At 35.8% G+C, this 20,220-nt stretch overlaps 2 protein-coding genes across 3 annotated transcripts; both read left to right on the top strand.

The window, feature by feature from the left end:
- The first annotated feature begins 3,442 nt into the window (after nt 1-3,442).
- LOC122023402 (SMR domain-containing protein At5g58720-like) lies at nt 3,443-10,312 on the top strand. The gene is made up of 11 exons (XM_042581493.1): nt 3,443-4,077; nt 5,198-5,223; nt 6,181-6,336; nt 7,002-7,087; nt 7,345-7,562; nt 8,707-8,783; nt 8,874-8,930; nt 9,117-9,184; nt 9,265-9,371; nt 9,461-9,531; nt 9,913-10,312. The coding sequence occupies exons 1-11, from the start codon at nt 3,585-3,587 to the stop codon at nt 10,033-10,035; spliced, it is 1,482 nt and encodes a 493-aa protein (XP_042437427.1). The 5' UTR covers nt 3,443-3,584; the 3' UTR covers nt 10,036-10,312.
- A 785-nt stretch (nt 10,313-11,097) lies between these two features.
- LOC122023822 (BTB/POZ domain-containing protein POB1-like) lies at nt 11,098-17,261 on the top strand. 2 transcript variants are annotated; one of them, XM_042582190.1, is made up of 6 exons: nt 11,098-11,520; nt 12,224-12,340; nt 14,349-14,464; nt 14,550-14,613; nt 15,843-16,122; nt 16,206-17,261. In XM_042582190.1, the coding sequence occupies exons 1-6, from the start codon at nt 11,292-11,294 to the stop codon at nt 17,029-17,031; spliced, it is 1,632 nt and encodes a 543-aa protein (XP_042438124.1). In that variant the 5' UTR covers nt 11,098-11,291; the 3' UTR covers nt 17,032-17,261. The 2 variants fall into 2 exon arrangements, with proteins under 2 accessions (XP_042438124.1, XP_042438123.1); XM_042582189.1 differs by having other exon boundaries at nt 12,218-12,340.
- Nucleotides 17,262-20,220: the final 2,959 nt, after the last annotated feature.

Raw genomic sequence — 20,220 nt, 5'->3', positions numbered from 1 at the left:
ATCGACGGTCGAGCGATGACCTTAAACGCAAGTCTCCATCAACGGTCGAGTGACGACCTTAAAAGCGAAGGCCTTAGTGCATCTCCCTCAGTGGTCGAGCAGCGACCTTAAACCCGAGATTATGTCAACGGTTGAGCGATGACCTTAAACCCAAGTGTACATAAACGGTCGAGCGGTGCCCTTAAACACGGGTCTACATCGCGTTTATATCAATGGCTGAGTAGTGACCTTAAAACTTTGTCTCCATCGACGGTCGAGTGGCTACCTTAAACGCGAGTCTTCATCAACGATCGAGCGGTGACCTTAAATCCTTGTCTCCATCAACGGTCAAGCGACGACTTTAAACGTGAGTCTCCATCAACGGTCGAGCGATGACCTTAAACACGAGTCTCCATCAACGGTCAAACGACGACCTTAAACTCTTGTCTCCACCAACGGTCGAGCGGCGACCTTAAACGTGAGTCTCCATCAACGGTCGAGCGACGACCTTAAACGCGAGTCTCCATCAACGGTCGAGCGACGACCTTAAACTCTTGTCTTCACTAACGGTCGAGCGATGACCTTAAACCTGAGTCATCATCAACGGTCGAACGGCGACCTTAAATGCGAGGCTCCATCAACGGTCGAGAAGTGACATTAAACTCTTGTCTTCACCAACGGTCAAGTGGTAACCTTAAACGCGAGTTGTCATCAATGTAACGGTCGAGCGACGACCTTAAACGCGAGTCTCCATCAATGGTCGAGCGGCGACCATAAACTCTTGTCTCCACCAACGGTCGAGCGACGACCTTAAATACGAGTCTCTATCAACGGTTGAGAGACGACCTTAAACGTGAGTCTCCATCAATGGTCGAGCGGCGACCTTAAACTCTTGTCTCCACCAACGGTCGAGCGGCGACCTTAAACGCGAGCCGTCATCAGCGGTCGAGCGACGACCTTAAACTTTGTCTCCAACAACGGCCGAGCGGCAACCTTAAATGCGAGTCATCATCAACGGTCGAGCGACGACCTTAAATGTGAGTCGTCATCAACGGTCGAGCGGCGACCTCGATGAGAATTTGATTGTGTTATTTACTATAATTTATTCAATGTATTTGTTATTTTTATTACATTCATATAAGATCTCGGTGAACATATTGACATGTTGAGATTAGTTTACTTACATGGACAATCATCTCATCTATGTCTATTAAGTACAAATAGAGGTAAAATCATTACTTATGTGATAGCTTGCGTAGCTGTGAATAGAGACAAATCCATAAGTTAAGGTTTCTTTGACAATAGTATCAAATTGAGATCATTTATGTGTTAATAATGATCGAAGTAAATGAATCCACCATTTATTGATCTTGTTAAACGTCAGATTGGAATTCATATGTTAAATTCAGGATTAAACATTAGGTATGTCTAGATCAAAATATGTACAATGTTAAATTTGAGAAAACATGGGCTTTTTTTAATAAAGAAAATAACATCGTAGCATGTGATTTATACCACATGTGTTATTGTAACAATAAAGATAGTAGGAGAATAGAGTCATATTTCTCTACTATGTGAGACATTTGAGATTATAAGTTAATATCAGTTTTTGCTCTTAGTGACTATTTAACTGTTTATTTGAAGTTTTAATCAGTGTCTGCTACTTTAACACGTATCCTATGACTATGGATAATTCTGTTTATGGAGCATAACTAGGAAAATAACTGATTATAATGAATATATTTTAGTTAAAAAGGAAGATTAAATAGATTTACATCTTTTGATGTTATTCATTGGTCGACCGCATTTCTGTTATGTATGAAAATGATTATGAATATTGAATATGAAATATGCTCTTGACATAATAGTCATTATGAGAAATTAGAGATGTTCATATTGATATAAATGCAGATTATTTAATCTGGATAAATAGCAAGACATAGATATCTCCAAGATAATGGTCGTGTGCTATCGGGAGATTGGATGCTTCTGGATAATGAATATGTACCACTAGGAGAGAAGCTTTGTGTCATTATGGGAGTGTCTCTGATTTATTTGGAAGAGCGGCTAAGTGTAACAACTTTATTAGTATTGATCGCTCAGAGAGCGGTTATATAAGGTGTAACAATTTTCTTAGCAACCATCACTTAGTGTGCTTGCTGTCACACGAATCATTTTCCCTAATGTATGAAATGGATGTTCTTGTATACTCTTTGTGACTTGATTATTCTATAGTCTTTTGTGACTTGATGACCTTTGGGAATTGATTTGGACAAGTGGAGATGTTGGACGTGTGCTTGGACGTGTGCAGTTACTGCACATGTTGCCAAGTAAGTGACACATCTGAGAGAGTGGGCAAGTGGTATTCACTCTTCTCCTTATAAGGCATCCAAACAAATAAAAGAAAAAAGGGATTCATTCAGGGAAACAAGGGATTTGGTTTGTAGAATCGTCGAGAAGCGTTTGTCACTGTAACATTCTCGCAGACGGCAGGATGACTTCCTCCATCCAACGTTTTTCTCCTTCTCAAATTTTACCGCAACTAGGTATGATTTATTATTTTGTATAGTAAATTTTTATTATAATTCTTTCCGATTATCCATAAGTCAATTTATATTTGATTTTTTATTTTAAAAAATAGAAAATTTTTGGAAAAGATCATCCTAAATTAAGAGAAATATCAAATGACACTTACTGAGTAGCTATCATAATATATAGAAGTTACCAATAATTATTATAATATATTTAGGATGAGTTTAAAATTTAAAATTTAAGGATTGTATCATGTAAAAAATATCAAATAGTTACTCTAATATATAGAAATTATCAGTAACTATTACAATGCGATGAATTTAAGATTTAAAATTTAGTGTTATGGCAACTATATATCAACTTTTACAATCGTTTTAGAATAATTTTTAATAAAATTTAAATAATTTTGAATAAATTTATAAATAGTATTTTGATACTATATTTAGAGATCATAAATCTTAAATTCTAAATTTATTCTAAATATATTGTTGCATATATTTGATAACTTTTACAATAATACTAAGTTAAAAAATATTTTTAGGATAAAAATATTGAAGGACGCCTTTTGATTTGATTTGATTTATTTATTTCTTAAAACATTCTATGTTATGATTGGTAAAATTTAGGGCCTTTTTTTTATTTTTGCCCCAAAAAATTCTTCCAACCAAAGATTATCAAATAGACCCAAATATTTAGATAGATAGATTTAATTGAACTAAATAACAGAAAATGTTTAAAACCGTTGAAATTAAATTGAAATTATTAAGAAAATAATTTGTCATTACTAAAATTTGAAAAGGTATTTTAAAAAAACTACTAAATTTTGGGACAGTTTCGAAATTATTCAGTTAAGATTTATTTACACGGAAGCGAAACCACATTTATCGGATTTTTAGTATGTCTATTGAAGTGATCCGAATCCGCATATCCACTTCCCTTGCAAAAAGGGTTTCTGCGGTTGACGTGACGTCGAACGCGGACGCCGACGCCTCCGATTCCTCCTCGTGCTCGACGCGAATCCCTCGGCGGAGGAAGAGGCGGAAGGGCTAAGGGGAAGCAGCAACGCGGCGGCCATGAAACCCACGAAGAAGAATAGGAAGAGCAAGAAGAGGCGGAAACCCGCCGGATCCGATCTCCCCCAAGGGGCAGACGAGGCGAACGGCGACGACGGCGCCCGAGCACTGGAGTGGTTGATCGAGGCCTTTTCTTCGTCCGTATCCCTCGATCAGATTGATTCTGCGTACAGGGAGGCCGGATGCGACCCTTTCAAGGCGGCTGGCATCCTCGGCGCCCAGCTTGACGACCCCGGGGAGAAACTACCCGAGGGTAAGCGCGTCGGGGCTGTCCGGAAGCAGAAGAGAGCACCTGCGGCCACGGGGATAGTTCCGGATGTGATCGGAAAGGGTTATATTGGGTCCGTGAGGAGGAGCAGAGATGGCGGTAGTAATTTGCAATTTAAGGATGGCATGAAGAGGATGTACAGCGTGGAGGAGGCTGAACAGTTCTTGTGCTCCATGCTTGGAGATATGTCTGAGATTACCATGGCTGTTGTCCGGGATGTCTTAGGTGAGCGCTTGCCTTTGGTCAATTTTTTCTTTTGCCATTGATCAATATCTATATGTATGGCTGCTGTTGTCACCAAATATTTCATTACGGTATGGTAGTGGGTTCTTATCACTAAGTTACTATATCACTCCTACATTGATTATTTCGGACTAGAGAACGGAGAGGGAGAGGAAGGGAAGCCATAAGGTTGATTAGTTGATGATTGAATGGAAAAGAGGGAAATTTAGATGAGAAGAAATGAGAGGAAGAAATTGCCCTTGCTATCGATCTATCTCATTCTCTGCCTAATTCATCTTTCTTATGTCGCTTCCCACAAGTCCCCTGATCGCTGCTTACAAAATTTGACAAATTTCACATTCAACATAATTGCTGTTATCGTATTCCACTTTCACCTCTGTGAATCAAGCCTTTTGTTCCTTGAATTGAGGCTTCTGCCTTGATTGTTGATATACAATGGCATGGGTTAGGAGGGAGGTATAGTCTATCATGGGCATGTTGGGGATAACAATGCACAATGCATAGAAATGCTGATGTTGCTTCTCTCATAGCTGCTGTTCTGCCTCCACATGGTTGAGCAGCTTCTCACAACCATTTGCTAGCTTTTGACCCTACTTGTTTGGGCATTACTTCTCTAAATCCTTTGTTGTGGCAAAACTTGTCATCTCGTGAACTAACATCTCGAGGTCGACATCCAATACCATTGTCAGTGATGAGTGAACACCATTTGGATCAACGGAGGCAATACCATCATTGTCTTTGTCCATTGGATGACTTTTTCCTCTGTGCTGCCCTACATTTGTGCAGAAATGAAATTGACCTTAATTCTTTCTACAGTATCTGTATCATCCACTGGTTCACTTCTATCTTCAATCATGTAAGAGTAATGATAGAAAGGAGCATTCAACACTTCTTTTTTATGATATCGGAATCCTCCTCCCAGGAAATAATAGAATTTGGTTTTAACCTCATTCTCATCAATTTTATAGGATTATATATTTTATGTTGAAATATAGCTAACAAAGTGTGTTTGCAATCTTTTTTTAAATTCATATTTATTTTTGGCTGTCTGTCTCTGGTAAGTGGAAGTGTATAATTAGTTGCATATGTGTCTCTTTTGCAGATCAATGCGGAAACAGTGTTGAAAAGGTATATACTAACTACTGCTCTTTTCTATATGTTTATTTTTTGGTTATTTCAAATTCTGGCCATTATTTATGTTTAGTTTGCAATATCACTGCATTAAAATAATTTATGTTGGACTCTTTTTGTACTTTATAATTCCTCTCGGCATGTGTTAAAAATGAAGGACATGTGTTCATTTGGTGCACAGTCACACACCTTAACGGGTGGGTATCTGAACCATATTTGCTCTGCCTCACCCACCTTGTTCTCATTTCTACTTTTAGCTTATACTGCCTTGTATGCCCTACCAGATTCCAAGTGATATAGTGCTAGAGAACAATTATTCTTAGTCAACTACCAAGACACATTTGAACTAGAGACAAATAGATCTATCATACCTGCAAGTCATGCTACTTATGCCAACCTTTATGCTGTTAGCATGTCACTTGGCAAATTCATTGATTCTCAGCGATTTAAATATTGCTAACCAGAAGTGCTAGATACTTGGTGTTTGTTGTGCTACGGTCTGTTAGTCTCTATATAATTTTGACATCTATAATGAGAATCTGTACTTGCATCTTAATTAGGAAAATTTTAATAAAAAGGTGTTGAATTTTCATATGATATTGCCCAAATAATCAGCATAGAGCAATTTTAAGAACACGATCTTTTTAATAAAGAAATTGACAATTTATAGTTGATTCATTTAGCTTTTCTAGTTTTGGAAGCTCTGATTACTCATAGAATTTTTGGTTCTTTCATCTAAATGATTTTTGAGAGATCTTAAGTTTTACATGGGTGTGCAACCATATACCCTACCTTAAGGGTGATACCACTCAAGAATAGTCCTACAAGGAATGGCTTAGTTTAATTTATTAAAATTATTGCCAGACCAGCATATATCAAAGAACAAATGTATTTTCTGTTTTGTTTGATCATACTGATCTACTACTAGTTGTATTCAATTGATTGCTTTGGCAGGCTTTGGAGGCGTTACTTGACATATCAGCTTCCTCATCGGACCAATTAAACCAAGGACCATATGAAAATGATGGTTCATGCAGGAGAAACTATTCATGTAGTCGTCCTGAAGTAATTAGCAGAAGCCCTTCAGAGAATTCAATAAGTTTCTCCCAGGTGCTGGTTCAAGAGTTCTTTTAGAAATTCATATTTTGCAATTGGAGATAAATTTTATTTACCTGAGTAATACAATAATGATTTGAATCCCGTGTCCATTGCTGGTGCACTTGTCTGACAATTGTCAAACATGCTTCTTTGATTGATACTTCTTCTTAAAAAGTTTGGCAGTACAATGACTGAACAGATGCATATAGATTGAACTTTCTGATAAAATGCCATCTTGGATTGTCACTTAGTGGTCTGGATGCCTATCATCTATTGAATAACCAGATAAGTGAAACTGAAGTTCTCATATGCAGGTCAAGTTTTATTTTGAGTTGCACAAACCTCTGTTTACAATGATCTTGGATAAGCTTAGCAAACCAGCTATTTATGTTATTCCCATAAAGATAATATGGTCAATCAAGGATAACCTACAGGTTATAACAGTCTTCACTCTCTGCTTGAAGGATTTTAAATATGAATCATAAGATCTACTTTTTATAGTGAGAAAATGCTGGTAGTTCATTTTATTTGAGATGGCATATTTTGTGGAGCTGTAGCCATATTATCCTTTATTCCCTTTGATGCCTAAGTTGATAGGTAGTTGTACATGCTCATAGGTTTTAAAACAGAAGTTCTTGACAATGTTACATTTTTGTGATTTGGCAAATTTTTCTCAGTTAACAGATATGATATCAGACTCAGCATCGAATAGTCTGTCAGAAAAAGAGCATATCCCCCAAGCGTGCCATGCAAGTAGTAAGAGGTGAGCTTACAGGCATTCTTTATTCTAAATGACACTCTATCTCTCCTTGTCTACTCAATTCAAGAACTTGATTACTAACCCCTTTCCATTTTCAGCTATGTTTAGTGCTTACTCTTCTTGTCATGTTTTTATCAATCTTCACTCTTTAAATCCACCTATTATTTGGGCTGCTATGGCATTTGCTTATCCTGGTTATTCTAGCATGACAGTGACATGTTGGTTAATTTTTTCATTCATAATTACCTGAACTTCTGCAGGAATCATCCAAAGGTTCTTGCTGATTGTGAGATACCAATGCCTTATAATTATCTCCAACAACAGGTGCTGGAGTCATTGTTTAGAATTCCCAACTCTCCCACATGTGAACCTGGTCGTATGGATTGGAAAAAGGTAGTAGAGAAGGTGGAGTCTTTTGGTCAGGGGTTGGAGTTCTCTTCTTTAAGTATCAAAGATACTCAAGAAAATGTTACAATTGGTATATATAACTTTGTCTTGTTTACTTTTCTTAGTTTGTTAATTGACATACCTGTGAGAAGATGTGCAGTTGTTATTTACTTAAATGGAAGGATCCATTACTGCTTTTATGCTTCTCCTTTCATTGGTCTTGGAATGTGTAGCTTATGATCCTAACTAAAGAAGCCATGCCCTATATCTAACTCGCTCCCGATAAATTTTGTCCACGTGGTAATATAAATTTTAGAACAAAGGATGAGAATGCATAGTGCTGGCAAGTTAAAAATATTCTTTTTCATTCCCATCCCACACAACACGCACACACATAAAAATATAAGCTAATCCTAGATGAATCCTTAACATTATTATTTTTAGATTAAGATTATGTAGGGCAAGTGAGGTAACATAGGACAGGTGTTATGACCTTTTTTCCCCATTCCCACTTTGCATGTGGGTTTCAATTTCACATCTCATTCCCACTTTGCATGTGGGTTTCAATTTCACATCTCATTCCCATCTCAATAATGTAGACGGGGTAAGGCAGGTTAGGGATGGACCAGTCTGTCTTGATAGGGGAATGGGAAATCGGCTGTCCTACTTATAACCTGATAGATGTGCATTTGCTTTTCACTTTCCTGTACTGGTTGGGTTTGTTTTCACTCAATTTTGCTCATTAATCTCATTAGTCTCTTTCTTGCAAGTGAACCAATCTCATTTTAGTTCAATGTTCAATTCAGTTTTGATTTTTTTGGTTATTTGGCAAGATATATTAAGGCATTGCTGCCGGAAAGTGTTAACAGAGGACTAGTTGCATTTTACATAGTCCTATGCCTTGTCCGCTTGACTTCTTAAAGTTGAGGACGTAGATGCATTTACTACTTGATTTGGATGATCGCATTAGGTGTTAAGATTTGTATTTTTCTGCCATCGTTCTTCAATATGTACAAGAGGCATCCGTCCAGGCATCATTAGATGCTCAAATTTTTAGTGGCAATGTGATCATGCGAGTATTTGAGATTTCTCTTCCACTTACTTTCCCAAATTTAGACGAGTTAGAGGACTAAATGACCTGTTATGGTGCATCTTAAGATTGCTTGGGTATTGCCAGACTATTGTTGATCAGTGCAACTTAATTTTATTACTCTGGCTCGTATCTTTTGACACAGGCAAAGAAGATATCTATCAGGTTTGTCGGGATACTTCAAAGAAGCATTGGGAGATGATGCAGGCATGCTACCAGAAAGTGAGATGCTTCTGTAGCAGCGATAGATCTATTTCATATTTAGCATATTAGTGTTGACATGCCTATTTCCATTTCCATTTGATTTCTTAGGCTGCAGTTGTTTATTCAAGAGGTCAGCGTGCCCATGCTTCTTTCCTGTCAGAAAAGGTGAATCTATTGAAAACTCAATGTTCATCGTAATTAGGCATTTATTCTGATATTAGATGTCGGTAATTGATAATGATAGTATGATACAGTAGGCGACCAAAACATTATCCGTTTTCACGAATCCTATTTTGAGATCTTTGGGCCCATTTCCTTTATTAGTATAGCATGTGCATTGTATTTGATTAGGGGAAGTTCTTCCGAGATTTAGCATGGGAAGGAGATGAGCAAGCTAGCCGAGAGATTTTTGAAGCCAGGCAAGTGCATATTATCTTTCTTCCTTACCTTTTCTGCTGAATTAATAGGGCATTAGTTATCAAGCCAATTTTGTTTGCAGGAACAAACATATTAAAAATGTTGTCACCATTGATTTACATGGGCAACACGTCAAACAAGCAATACGGCTTCTAAAGCTTCACTTGCTGTTGTTCACGTATATACCCTGTATGCATCTGCTACTTCAACTATGTCGTAACATATTCGGATTCATTTGGTTCCTGTGAGTTTAATAATTTGCTTTTCTGCCCAAATAGCTGTTCAGTATCTTAAAGTTATCACTGGCTGTGGTGCTGATGTCGTCGGAAAGGGAAAAATGAAGCGCTCGGTGAGTTATTTCAAGGGTTCCATGTTTTTTTTACCCCCTTCTTTCTATATATTCAGTAAAAGCTTATAACCTACTGTACCCATGTCATTCTACTTTTTCATTTATCATCATTTCATCAAATCCTATTTATCCTCGTTATTAGAAGCTGGCTATATAAATTTTATTCTCGAATGAGAATGAGATACTCCACAATGCACCAAAATACAAGTTAAGTTTTTATGGCCAAAGGTTTAGATAAATTTTGCAGTCTACCTGGTCCAATTAGAGGGGCCAGTTAATTTTCTTTACCGCAATTGATTCAAACTGAAAAAACTAAAGACTCAGAGATTATCTTATATTTGAAATAATGCAGAGTAATCGACCTTGACATGCTCTTTATAGGTGCTTGCCCTTTCGAAGAAGGAAGGAATCGTGTGGACTGAAGAGAATGTAGGAACTCTTCTCCTCCATATCGGCGAACCAAGGCAGTACAGCTTTGTGGAATGCGATAGCGACTCCGACTAATTAGCTCATGTGACAAACTATGTGCAGTTCTACTGATGACAATTGGTATTGTAAGGTTGTTGTTTTATTCAAAAACATGTTTAACCTGTATGAGGCACAACTAAGAGGAGCATGCCTCCTTGACCCGCACTCAAGTTCCAATTCAACCACAACTTGGCGGTGTAGATTTTTGGGAAAAAAAAAACTAGGGTTTAGGGTACATGTATGATATCAATGACTAAGTGTGTACATAAAGTTTGTTGATTGTTGAATTATCATTTACCTTATTAATGCTTCATACAAAAAGGAGCAAGGATCAATGATGGAAAAGAAAAGAAGAGGAAAGGGGAAGGAAAAGGCAAGGAGAAATGGTGATATAGTCATGAGCTTGTTAGGCTATGGTTGTGACTTGCAACCGGTCTACAGCCGTGATTCATGTCTAGTCCACGATCGAGACTTGTGGCTAGTTTGCAATCGTGAACTCATCTTTGTTTGTCTTGCTTTTACATCAAGTAGAGAAAAGTATCGACTTTTACGAGATCCATTTTTTACTGTAGTCGTTATCATTTAGAGTAAACAGAGCATTAACTATATCGAAAGAAATAGATGACAACTAACGTGGAGGATTGATCGTAGCTATCGGCCTCTTTGAGGTACTTCAAACGTATGAGCCCGTTCTAAGTAAACATGACATGGCATAACAAACACTATCTCTTACTTTGAATCGATCAAATTCTAAAACCGTGCAAGACCAGCAGTTAGTGCATACCCTAATTAAATTTCCAATTAAAATAACCAAACCAAATCGGTTCATCATTATTGACCAACGAGTCAATTGACGTTGACCCATTCGACCACTGAAAAAGAACGAGGGCCCCTTCTAAAATAATAATAAAAAAGGTATATTATTAAAGTATTTTAACTGAAATTTTGTTGCAAATAATTTACGGATTTTTTTTATGAATTTATTTATTTTATTTTATTGTTTTATGATTTTAAAATTGGATAAAATTCTAATTTGGTCTTTGAAAGCAGGGTAGATATGTAAAAATAGCATATTTTATCTCATTATAAAATGATTCTTTAAAGCCTTCTTTTCCATTCCATTGTGTCGGCGTTGAAATCCCTCGATCGCTCCTCTCTTCTCTCTCTCCCCCGTCGTCGTCGCCGTCGTCGGGCCGCCGCCCCCGCTGCCGCTTATCCATCGGGAAGCAGGAAGCATCATATCGTTTTGGGATCGGCGTTGAGGAGTGTCCGGGGCCGATGCGTGGCGTCGAATGAGAGAAGCGAGAGGACTCGCTGATATCCTTGACCGTCGAGGGCCGGCGACTGGGACGATAATGGATCCTGAACCCTCCCACTCCTCTGCGGATCACAACTTTGAGTTCGCTTTCAATTCCAGCAACTTCTCCGACCGAGTCCTCCGGATCGAGGTCATGGCGGAGCCGCCGGATGCCGGTTCCAGCCATCGCAAGCGCAGGAGGGATGACGGACCCAAGGAAAAAGGTGAGGGAAACCTTTGGACTCTATTGGCTCGATTCCCCCAGTAGATCCCTACTCTCTATTATTTCTATTTTTTTTCGTTTCGATTCGATTGGTATGGTATTTTGTTTCTGCATCCTTGTTCCGATTGAATTACAAGATTCCAATAAAGTCTTGCCTTATAATTCAATGTCGAATAGTTGTAGGAATTTTGGGCATGATCGTCGAAGATGGGCTTTCGATCGTTATTGTTAATTATCACTATTTTTGGTGATAAATGATGGCATTTGCTTGCTGATAACCTCGTTGAACTGTTGATTACAATAACTCTGCTTCAATAATATATATAGGCATTGCGCTGCATTGATATTTTTGTCCTGTTTTCTTTGCCAATTGGGGCTTTCGTGACATGCGTAACTTGTTGCTAATGTGCTGAAAAATTGGTTGGTTAGATTTGTCAAGAAAACAAAAAAAAAAAAATCATTGATTCTAAATCTGAGGTATTTCTTAACATTAATGTAGAGGATCCACGCTGATTTTTTACCTTAATGCAAATATCAATATCAACCTCTAATGTATAACTGGATGCTCAGCACGAAGGATTTTTTTTTTTGCCAGAATCCTTAATTGTCTTTTTAGCACCGGAGTTTGCAAATTGTAGTTTGGAGATTGTATCAATTGTTTTGTTGGCAATTAATTTTTTTTTTTTTTTTTGTTGTAGCACCAGAATTTTCAAAGTACTGTTTGGAACTTGTATCAAATTGCCAGCCTGACACCCAAGAATGTGAAGAATATGAGAACCATGATGAAGATGATGAACCAACCTTTGAAGAATCTGCACCAGGTAAGATTCATGATGGTTTTATTCAGATATCTCCAACCCTACTTAGCATCAGGCTTGGATAGTTATGGTTGCTTCTATATATTAAACCCTCTTATATTTTGCCTTACATAATAAGCTTGTTTTAATTCTAATTATAATTTTCCTTAGCTTGCAAGCTAATTTTTATCAAGTTGAGCTAGGATTTAGCCAATTTGTATTGAAGAATTAACTTGAAACTAGACTTATCTAACTTTTAGATTTTTAATTTCCAATCTCTAGCTCGTCATGAGATTGTGTTTGGTTGGGCAGAGGCTTGATGATTCAAACATGGAATCTATCAGTTTAGATTCTTATTCAACTGCTGAAAAGGGTAAAAAATTGAATGCAGTGATTTGGCATAGGTTTCTCTATACGTACATGCTATAAGTTCGAGCATGTTGACTTCAGCTATAAGTTGAACAACTCTTAATGCTGTGCCAACTTTCAATGAAATGTTTGTCAACCTTCATGCTGGCCAAATCGTTCGATGTGATTTTGATCCAACTCTTACCACCTTAAGCCATAATTCATTATTTTAGATGGTCAACCATTACCATCTTAAGCCATATAATTCATTGTCTCTAGATAGTCATCCACATTGTTCTATGTTTCCAATATGTTTCTTACTGTTCTTGATAGCCTTTTCTTCAAGTTGGTGCATGAGCTTCTACAAAACATTTGTTTGATTCTTGAGAATCTCAAAACCTAACAGGTTCTTTTATCTTTTTTCTTAATGAAAATTAACAAAAGCCACTAAAATTGTCACTTTAAAGCTTGCCTCACAAAGTACCTGAATTTTATTCTTTCATAAATTGGAGACATTTACATGTATCTTGTCACTCCATTGAACTCCGTATCACTAGTAATATTAAATTCAATTAAACTACTTTTAACTACATTAATTAGAGTTTTCTTTGTCTCTCTCTGATTTGTACGCAATCGATTCATCTTATCTAACTATAAATATGTTAGTTGTCATTGAAATCCTCTATTCCATCTCAACTTTTTTCACTTTCATTTTATACTAATTGCGCCCTTATGTCTTTTTTCCAATAAGCCTTACGTATCAATCTTATCATTCTCATCTTTGTTAAGTAGTTTTTTGTGTGTGCTTGTCATTTTCTATCTGCCCAACACCTATTTCCATAAAGTCTGGTAGGAGGACAACAACAACCAAGCCTTATCCTACTAGGTGGGGGTCAGCGAAGGGAACAACCTAGCATTAACATAATAGTTTAATGAATCCATTCATTGAACATTTGCCATAGTTTTAACGTTGGTTGACAACCTATGCAACCCTCCTTTATTTGGGCTTGAGGCTGGTCATGACTGGTTCGTCATGGGTGGAGATAAAGTTTGGTAGGACATACCATAGAATTATAAAATTTTCCTATTAGTTTAAGGAGAAGACAATGATGCACAGGAACCTGAGAACTCTCCATTTCTATCATCAATTCTTTATTCTATTAATGATTTCTCAATCATTATCTCCTCTTTTTGAATAATATATCCAAGATATCTAAAACATTTAATAAATTGGATTTCCATTCATCTTGACTGTTTGAGATCATTTTTTTGTTGCTGAAGTGTCATTTTGTATATTCAGTTTTAGTTCTACTTGAACTTAAATCTACTTAAATTAAAATAATGTTATCATGCACCATGCCAAGTAGGCTTATCGTCAATATGATTGATGATTCATCTAGTGTCTAGTATATGCACAATCCATTTACATATGCAATATAAATCTATTTTACAAGAAATTATAGTACTCTTGTACTGAAATCATTTTTCATCAAATGTCGGATGTGAATACGAGTACTTAATCTTGTATTTCTATTGAAAAATAATCTTGCAATTATCATGTTTCAAATTTTTCTTTGACAATACTACATTACTAGCTAGGGCAACTTTGTGACAAAGTTTTCATTGTTCTCATGATAATCTTTATTCTCTTGTTTGTGTTTTGATCATCTTTATTTATTTGCAGGTGATGATTCAGAAAATAATGATTCCTCAAGCATGGGATCTCCACGGATTCTCAGAGTTAAATCTATTTATATTAGTTCTGCTATACTTGCTGCTAAAAGCCCATTCTTCTATAAGGTTAGCAGTGCCTGATACTGCCATACTTATAATTTTGTGATCATCTTTACTGATGTGGAATTTATTTCCCTATCTTCGATATTAGCTTTTTTCGAATGGCATGAAAGAATCTGATCTGCGACATGCAACACTAAGAATCAATGAATCAGGTAATTTCAAAGCACATCCAAGTTTTGTTCAATACATGCTCATATGCATTCTAAAGCATATCATTGTGTCACTTGCCCATTTAATACTTTATAATTCCTTGAGATTTTTGAACCAAGGAAATTCACATCACATTCTCTACCTCTTTCATTTGTTTAAGATATACATTTTTCTTCAGGATCACAAAATTAGAGAGCTAGTTGACATTATATTTATTGTAGTATTCTTAAGAGTTGAATTTGGTTAAGGCCACGATTGTTGCTCTTCTATATTGTGATAAGATACTAAGGCATGATAGGATTTCCTTTGCATATACAAAGGTTGAGGAGATACTTCTACATCCCCACATGATAAGAGTTGTTGCATGATTCCTCAGAAGAAATATTTGGTACCGAGGAGCTGCAGATTTTGTTAGAAACCTAGTTGGATGAAAAGATAACAAGTTAGAGCTTTTGATCAAGGAGCCATGTTGGGACTACTGATCAAGGAGTTTTTTTTTTTATCAAATTTAATTGGAACAGATTATCTAATTACATGTGAGATTTGTCTAAGAGAAATGGTGTGGAATCTTTGTGAATGGCCTTTAGTTTGATTTTTTTTTTTTTTTTTTGGCGTAGACTTCCCAACTATCCACTTGGATATCGACTATGCTTTTATGGTTCACATGGACAACTTAAGATTACAAGTTATCAGTAGAAAAAGCCTTTAAAAATAAGTCTGATGTGGTTTGGCTCAGCATCATGTGCTACTTACAACCTCTCTAGCTAATTGATCAACACAGGAAGTTCTAATGGAGTGGTCATGAAGGTTTTATGTTGATGCAAAGTGGGCAAGAGTCATTATTACAGGCAAGAAAGCCCTATATTCACCTGCAAGTATTGCACCATATTAATTATTAGCACCATTGGATATGGCAGATCCAGAAAAATTTTGCATGAAAATATTATAATCCATTATTTTGTTAAATTGTGTTGAATTCCCATTAAATTGGCGATTCTTTTTGTGTAAATATGTAAACTTGTTTCCCACTGGATGATCAAAATTGAGTTTCATGTGATTTGTTGGTTGGATCCACTAGAATTGGCCATTCTAGCCCCACTTCTCATTCTGTTCTCTTTATGTATTTTCTTATTTCCCATTGCATTGTTGGTTGGTTAGATTTCCTTCTGGTTTCCACTTGTACCTGTTGCTGGACATAAAACTTCATTCTTTTCCTTTTTAATTTAAACAGAGGAAGCTGCTCTCATGGAGCTCTTGAGTTTTATGTACAGTGGAAAGCTGTCGACTACTTCTCCAACACTTCTTTTGGATGTGCTAATGGCTGCTGATAAGTTTGAGGTTGTTTCATGCATGCGGCATTGTAGTCAGTTACTTAGAAGCTTGCCCATGACAACAGAATCTGCATTGTTGTATCTGGATCTACCTTGCAGTGTTTCGATGGCTTCCGCTGTCCAACCTTTGACTGATGCTGCTAAAGATTTCCTTGCCAATAGTTATAAGGACATTAACAAGTGAGAACATTTTTTACAACATTTAGCGATCTTGAAAAATACTAATACTTTCTAAACCTGGAACTTGGAACTATCTATTTCAGGTTCCAAGATGAAATGATGAGTCTTCCCCTTTCTGGCATTGAGGCTATTCTTTCTAGTGATGACCTCCAAGTGGCATCAGAAGATGCTATATATGACTTTGTTCTCAAGTGGGCACGCACACAGTACACAGTGTTGGAAGAACGACGTGAAATCTTGAGTTCTCGCCTGCTTCACCATATCCGTTTTTCTCATATGACTTGCAGGAAACTCAGAAAAGTCCTCACATGCAACGACCTGGATCACGACCTTGCTTCCAAATTAGTAACTGAAGCACTCTTCTTCAAGGCCGAGGCTCCTCACAGGCAGCGGGCCCTTGCTGCTGACGAGTTAAACCACAAGCGTTTTGTGGAGAGGGCTTACAAGTATCGCCCACTGAAGGTGGTGGAATTTGATAAGCCACACCCTCAATGCATTGTCTACCTGGATCTCAAGAGGGAGGAGTGCGCCAAACTGTTTCCATCAGGAAGGGTCTACTCTCAGGCATTCCATTTGGGTGGCCAGGGCTTCTTCCTCTCAGCTCATTGCAACTTGGATCAGCAGAGTTCATTCCACTGCTTTGGCCTTTTCCTAGGGATGCAAGAGAAAGGCTCCATCAGCTTCACAGTAGAATATGAGTTCGCTGCAAGAACTAATCCATCTGGAGAATTTGTGAGCAAGTACAAAGGCTTCTACACTTTTACCGGCGGGAAGGCAGTGGGCTACCGGAACTTATTTGGCATACAGTGGAGTTCTTTCATCGCCGAAGATAGCCCCTACTTCATCAACGGCACCCTTCACTTGAGAGCTGAATTGACCATCAAACAGCCTCAACCACCTTTGCAATGATCGAATGTTAGGGTTGAGTGAAGTTCATGTAAAGCTGTCAATGTTTCTGTACTCGTTAAAACTCTGCATGAAGAAGTTATGGTTTTATGTAACAGTTGTGTTAGAGGAATCTTGAAAGTCCTCTTGATCTTGTCATGCTGCTCCTATTCGGTTTACAACCTTGGAACAATTGCTGGATGGATGTCATTTTAATTTCGAACCACCGCATAATTCACAATCTATTTAGTTCATTTTCATGCTTAATTTTCAGATGGAGTTTTTGTCAAGGATTACTTCATCACTAATCATAGGATCTCACTTGAATCTGTTTGCAGGAACTTTGAAAACCCTGGAAGTTACTTGCAAATCTCTCATTCGATTGAAATCTTCTTCTGAATTGTTACAATTTGCAGATCTCTTGTACATATAATCCCCACCTATCCCAACAGTGATGTGGAGAAGATAGATTTCGTAAGCACTTGACGAGACTTCACAAAAGGTAGAGTCAAGTTTTTAAACAGATCAAAAACACTTAAGTTTCCTTATCATGATTTGATATTCCTCCATGGAAGTGATAACCTCTCTACCTGTTCTTTTGCTGATCTTTTAGGGCTCAAAGTGACAAGTGGAATGATCTGCCCACTACCAGATCTCTCAGCAGCCGTCGAGTAGTCAAAATCAGGTACTAATTTGATATGATTATGCCGTTTGTGGCAATATCTTATGGCACAACTTCATCAACTTTCAAACTACACTAAACTAGTTTAAATCCAATAATGGCAATCATTTCTTTTTTGGTTGACTTATAATTGCAATGATTAGAATAAAGAAAACTTTTAAGTGATTAGTTGGAGTCAAAATGGTAGTTCTGTGAGGTGCATAGTAGTTGTGAGGGATACAGCAACAACTCTAACCAAAAGTATTGAGTAAAAATTGTTTATTGACTTCCTTCTAAGTTGGAGATTCCTAGTGCTTACTATGAATAAATAATTATGAAAATTGAAATGAACTAGTGTTAGGTTACTGGCTTAGTGGTTGGATCAACCGACTAATTGGTTGATTCGCATGTTGATTGAGACATTGATTCGACAAAGTCCATTGGTCTACTCATCATAGGAAAACCAAGTCAATCACAAATAGCCATTTTAAGTAATAAAAACAATTTGATCAAAGGGCCTAATCTTTTATTTTATGTAGTCTAACACTATGATTAAGTTTTGGATTGAAGCTTAATATGAAAATAGATTTATCGTCAAGACGAATATTAGAGGGGTAGATTTACATCAATAAATTGGACATATTTCTGTTGGAAATATAAAGGCCAAATTAAACTTCCAATCTAAAACTAATAGCATTTTTTTATGTTAAAAATCTAAAGGGCAAATTGATAAATTCTAGGGAGCAATCTAAAGTTTTCCCGAAATTGTCTATTACTCTAGTGGAGATGGGGACAAATGAGAAGGAATTTGGCAGCTGGAATGATGCCGCTGCTCCCCATGCAATAATAATATATGAATTAAAATTGTAATTTTATTTTTTTTTGTATATTTTACAGGTATGATTTTTGTTCTTACTATTGGATTATACCTGCAGATGGTGTTCAAGTGTTGTGTTCCATTATTATTATTATTATTATTATTATTATTATTATTATTATTATTGTTTTAGTTTTCTTATTTCTCTTTTAAATTTATATATCATGATCTATGTTTATTATTGCTCAACTAGCAAAACTGAGGGATCGCTCAACTAATACAACTGAGGGATCAAATAATCAACAGAAAATTTCATTTTACTCTTTCAAACCTATCTATTCTGCTAATTGACCCTAAAATTCTAAGATCAACAAAATACTTCCTAAAACACAAAAAAATCTTATAATTTTACTAGGTTAAAAATCACAAGAGCGATCCAGGAATCATCAAATAGATGCCCCACCCTATGTTTTATCTTGAGAAAATTCTTACTTTCAATATTATTATAGCAGCTATGCTTTTACAACGCGTAGGAGTTATCCATAATAAAATATAACATTTTACTTTAATTAAAATTATTATACTTAGAATATTATTATATTAAAACATTTTTTATCAACTTGATCAAATTTATTTAAATTCCATTATTTTTTTATTTAGTTAAAATTAGTAGCTTAAAATAATTTTGACTAAGACAGTAAAAAATATTTTAATATAATAATGTTCTATGTATAATACTTTTAATTAGAAGGAAACATTATATTTTGTTATGTGGTAGTATTTATTTTATAGTTGTTATATGTTGTAGTAGTTAGTTTTAAGTGTTATACATTATAATAATTAGTCATAAATATTACAATAATATTGAAAGTAAAGATATTCTTAAGATAAAATATATGGGTCTAAATATATGATGGAGCATTTATTTGATAATTTTTTATAAAAAGGAGGTTCGATTGGTTAAATGTAGACCATCCTTTTGATTTTTATCTATTTTACTAAATGAAATAGCAATGCTATTATTTTTTAACTCTATTAAAATGTTATCAAGTGCTTTTCCTGTCATTTTTTTCTTAAATAACTTAATAATGTTAATAATTTTGACTCTGAATTTTAAACGTCTTTTAAGAAGTAGTTTGGAAATTCTACAATCATTTAGTTACTTTTTAGAAAATGATTGACATCAGGCCTGCAAATTAGATGATAAGATGAAAAAAAAAACGTTTTATCCAAGAACAATTATAATTTTTAAATGGTAAAAGTAAAATTAAAATTTAAAAATAAAAAGTAAATGAGACAGACTGCACTACGACTGCCACTAAAGTCACCTCCAAGCTTTTACTTTTTCTTTTTTTCTTTTTCTTTTTCTTTTCAGTCTTTTTTTTTTCTATTTCTTTTCTTAAAAAAATATTCAAATCCATACACCCGCCAATCTCATAAACCCTAACACAATTTATCAAATTAGATTTAGTTCAAATATATATATATATATATATATATATATATATATAATTTTAGTGAAAATAATAATAAAATGTATTCAATTTAAAAGTCAAACAATAGAAGAAACAAATTGATCAAATTATAGTTAAGTTAAAATTAGTAATTATATCCAAATTATAAATTGCAATTAAATCCTTAAATACTTTTTTCCCAATTTGGCAAGTTACACTGTTTTCAAAAGAATGAGGCTATATTAGGACAAATACTTTTTACAAAATAATTTCTAGTGTAT

The sequence above is a fragment of the Zingiber officinale genome, chromosome 9B (genome assembly GCF_018446385.1).
Source record: "Zingiber officinale cultivar Zhangliang chromosome 9B, Zo_v1.1, whole genome shotgun sequence".
Classification (NCBI taxonomy): domain Eukaryota; kingdom Viridiplantae; phylum Streptophyta; class Magnoliopsida; order Zingiberales; family Zingiberaceae; genus Zingiber; species Zingiber officinale.
Note: the sequence above shows the minus strand (reverse complement) of the source record. Positions and strands in the feature narration are given on the sequence as shown.